This window comes from Octopus bimaculoides, chromosome 8, assembly GCF_001194135.2.
Source record: "Octopus bimaculoides isolate UCB-OBI-ISO-001 chromosome 8, ASM119413v2, whole genome shotgun sequence".
NCBI lineage: Eukaryota > Metazoa > Mollusca > Cephalopoda > Octopoda > Octopodidae > Octopus > Octopus bimaculoides.
The window spans coordinates 66,467,515-66,472,246 of NC_068988.1; the positions used below are offsets into that span (position 1 = coordinate 66,467,515).

At 35.7% G+C, this 4,732-nt stretch overlaps 1 protein-coding gene across 2 annotated transcripts in view; it reads left to right on the forward strand.

The window, feature by feature from the left end:
• LOC106867807 (atrial natriuretic peptide receptor 1) overlaps positions 1–4,732 on the forward strand; it is an 822,997-nt gene that overhangs the window by 628,343 nt on the left and 189,922 nt on the right. For both annotated transcript variants that reach the window (XM_014912829.2, XM_014912828.2), the window contains exon 11: positions 3,103–3,207. In XM_014912829.2, the coding sequence (XP_014768315.1) occupies positions 3,103–3,207 (105 nt within the window). The remainder of the gene's footprint in view (positions 1–3,102; positions 3,208–4,732) is intronic.

The following is a 4,732-nucleotide window of genomic DNA, read 5'->3' on the forward strand; positions in this document are numbered from 1 at the left end:
AGAGAGAGAGAGAGAGAGAGAGAGAGAGAGAGAGAGAGAGAGATATCATATTTGATCATCATGTTTTTTTTTTATATAATTCTAATGTACTGAACCCAAAGTTGATTATTTCAAAATTACTCATTCTGTCGTTAGCTTGAAACATTACGATTTACGACTGTTCTGAGTATCCCGCATTACTGAAAATCTTAATGTAATGTAATTGTGGCATTGAATATTTGCAGCACGTTTGAAACGTTGTAAGAAGAAAATAAATTAAATTTTCTTTATACTATTGATTTAAAAAGAGTCGTTTCTACCTCCTCTTCCACAATGTGTTTGTGTGTGTGTGTGTGTGTGTGTGTGTGTGCTTGTGTGGATTTAATTCATAAGTCCTAGCATTTAAATGATAAAGAAAATTAAAATGCTAAAGTGACTTTTTAATCAATCTGTGTGTGTGTTTACACGCGTGTACATACGGAGATGTATAGCGCAGGAGAACAATTTTGAACATAATTTCTGCTGAGTTTGCTTTTACCATTTATTTAGAATAACATCGACATGCTGATTTCAAAACTACACTCAGTCTTCTTCTATCACCTCAAATTTATTTTCTACAACCTGCTCTCTGAATAAGCACAGTTGTATTGTTAGCCAGTAAGAAATACGGGTGGGTTGGTCAGCTGCTTTTATTATTTTGTTGAGAACACTGGGTAACATTTTCGGAAAACATTTTTAATTGCCTTCCTTTTTTCTTTTTATAATTAGTCCTACCTAACTTGATGGTGTTGGGTTCAGAAATGTTCTATCATGTGAAGCGCGTGACGATTTTTGTGGCATTTTATCAAAAAAATGTCAATTTTGCCGTTAAATGCAATACTGAAATAAGAAACTAACAGAAACCGAATAGCAGTTTCTATTGCTTAACAAATATATTACGTGCTTAATTACACATCTTAGGATAGATATTTCTCTCTCAAACTGGAATTTCAGCTACTAAAGACGTTTCATTTTGCTGCTTTGCATGAATAACTTGCCTCAGTAAAGTCTCTTTGGAGAGACCAGCATTAGTCAGCCATCATACTTGTGCTCCACCTGCTTTGATACTTAATCTCAGTTGTCTTGATGTCTTGGTGGAATCTTTCTCCCTGCTCATCACTTACTGCACTATGATTTTAAAGAAAGTAGTCCAGATGATTGTACAGGAAGTGTACTTTTACACCCATGTCTCCAAAAACTGCTCATCCTGCAATAGCCACCTAATCTGTGGCTCGTCAGACGCACCAACCTTAATTTTCTCCTGACACGAAGCTGAAAATGTTCTGCTTAAGTATTTGAAACAGTCACTGTCTCAATGTTTCAACACATATTTTACACAATATATGGTATGCCCATGCTTTGTCTTAGTCACCCAGTTTCATGGTAAAGTAAGATAAGCTTTCTTCACAAAATCTGTGATTTTGTTTCGCTGCTTGGGTAAAGTGTAACATTCACAAATATAGCAATAGACATTTATGAAGTAACAAATACAGATTTGAGATGGCAAAGTTCCGTAAAGAACATACATACCATGAATATGGAGAATTCACAAAAAAAAAACAGACGAAGACAGGTGGTGTAGAAAATAGATAGATGTATTAGTATAACGCTCGGGAACTGAAAAAGTCTTTAATGTTTCGAGCCTACGCTCTTCAACAAAAAGGAACACAGAAAGAAACAAGGAGAGAAAAAAATGTGTGTAATGGTCAGCGATCTACATACCATGAAGTTCTTTCTATAGTTCTTTGATTATGCTTGACAAAGAGTGATAAAAAGTGACGTCACATTCAAAATACAAATTTTCATACGAAACAGTTCAAGGTTCAATAAATCATGTCTCATCTGGTTTACAATGATAGTCACACTAAACCAAGCAATGCGTGGGCACATCTGTAGTTCCAGAAATATGAGACATGTATGATGTCAAGGACCACAGAAATGTGTTGTTTGTTAAACATCTAATTGTATAAAGGACATTTCTGTCATCATCATGAAATTTAAAGCGGGTTAGATTGAAAATAGTGAAAGTTGCTCATGTCTGATGCTTTTTATTTACTGATGATGCTTAAATCATATATTTTATTTTCACTTTTGTTGTTTCATTTACTTTAAATGATATTGAAAATCTGTTTTTAAAAACTATGTGAAGTTTTCATACATGTGCCTACATTTGATGGAGCCAAATCTATCATTAGAAGTAGTGAAAATATTAGAAATTCTGACAAATGGACTTATGGCTCTTGACTTGATACAACAAAATGGATCTTATTTTTTAAAAATCAGCATCCATAATTACTAGGAAACATGTCTCTAACACCAGACAACGAAAAACATGTTCCCTAGTGTAATTAAGGAGAAAATGAACATAAGATAAGGTGGTAACAACTTATTAAAAACTGAGGCATATTATAAAGGATTTTGAATTAACATCTAATTAATTTATCAAAAACATCTATGTCTTTTTTGTTCAACTTCTCCTATCACGGCTAGAATTATCAAGTTGTAAGAAAGATTACATGGTCGAAAAAAATGCTGAAATTTTGTGTCCTGTGAAGGGAAACATTTACTTCTTACATATTTCTTTGGTTGTGTATAGACCCAAATCCACAGCATTTACTGTCAACATGGGCGTCATGGTTCTGTGGTTAATACATGCGACTCGTAATCACGTTGTTTTAAATTCAATATTACTGCATGGTACCTTGAGTTAGTCTCTAATTACATCTCAGGGTCGAACAAAAAACTTTTGACAAAATTATGGAGACAAAAACTATGTGAGGCCTCGTAGGATGATCTTTTTCTGTTCTTATATGATAGAGTCAATCTATCTCTGGGTTTATTACCCCAAATCCTGTTCCTTGGATGCTTCCAGAGGAACACTTCTTGCAAACATTTTGTTCAAATATCTGGTGGCAGTATTCTCTATTTTTCCCACTAGTTTTAAAGGTCTTGAAAAGTATTTTAATCGCTGCTTTCTTTCTCCGATTTGGCCATAATGACGCTGATTAAAACGATCCCTATACGTAACTTATGTATTCGTTTTAATTCAATTTTAAATTCAATTAATTCACTTCCTTTTTTCAGATGAAAGATTTATCCAGCGACTACATTGTTCGGTTTATTGGAAGCTGTATCGACCCACCAAATATGTGTTTATTAACAGAATATTGTCCCAAGGGAAGTTTACAGGTAACGTAAATATATTTCTTGTAGCTTATAATTTTTAATTTATAATGTTTGAAAAAGATTAGATTACTCAGTGATGTTGGATTTCTTGCCGACTCGGCTCTGAATTCTTCTCTGAATAATTTCAGCATTTTACGTCGACAAATATACATTACTGTACATTTTCTTCGCGATTCTATAGTGAAGTTAATGCTTTGTTGATGAGGTTATAATACAGGGGTGGGGAAAAACCCCGCCCGCGGGCACAGTTGCGCCCGTGAGCTCATTCTATTGTGCGCGCAGGCTGATATACTCATATATACAAAATATAGTAAATTTTTCAATCATAAAATTTATACAGTATTCGTATGCCTACTTGCAACACAGTTCACGTTTCCACTTCGACTTAAAATGGTCAGACTCGAGCAGAAATCGTTCGATAATTGCCATTTGAATGGAAATCTTGTTTTCACTATGAAACACATATTGCTAGGATTGCACCACCTCCTTGAGACCAAACTACACTCTAACTGAAAAATATAACTATAAACGTCCTTTAGCGAGGAAGATGGTTGTGTGGAAATAATAGTTTGCTGAGGTCACCAGTGTGGCGGTTTGTTGAATACCACCATCTTAACGTTGTCCGTTGGCTATTAGTTCGACAGAAGTTGTTCTCACGTCGGGTTGACTCCATGGTTATTGGTCGGAGATGACGATGTCGGCGACGGTATATGTTGGTAACAGCGTGCAGCAGACAGACGTCTCCAACTGCGTTCATGTGTTCGTTCAACAGTGATGATACACAATAACAACTCGCTTTAAGATTATAAGGTTTTATTGTAGCGTGGGTTACACATGAATTGCCTTGCATGGAGTTCTGTATAGAGTTGTGTAGTGTTTGATAGGGATGTCTCTAGTGTCTTAGCAGTAAATGAACGAGTGCGTGAAGTCATTAGTTGTGCTTTGTATATACAGAAGGAGACTTGATAGAAGTCTTTCAAGATAGCTTGAGATAATGACACTGAGTTCGATCTATACTGCTAGCGCACGTGGAAGAAGAATGATCTTGTGTGAGAGTGGCCAGCGTTTAACGCGATAGAACAAAACTGCATGCCGGGATTCCTTCAGAAAAGCGAGACAGAACTGAAATGACCTCAACTGAACAGCTACATTATATGTGACAATAGGGCGTAGCAGAGAACGCCTGTTCGAGGGAGCCTATTATTTCAACCAATCACAGACTGAGTAGAGCTGTAAACTGACAGTGTCGTTGGAGCCCACTCTGAGATCCAAAAATTCACGTTTTGAACAAATGCTAATACAGACATACTACAGTCCTAAATTCAGTGGCGGCGTTAATGAAGATATTACGCGTTAATTTAATAGGTTAAACTTATCTTTATTAATGTATATCGAATTAGATATATACAAAATTTACACAGATATAAGAGTTAGAACTTGTGATCCGCCGGCGGAACTTTTTCTTAGGAAATTTTTGCCCGCCGCAGTTCGCCACTCCTGTTATAATACAACCGAAAATCTTATATAT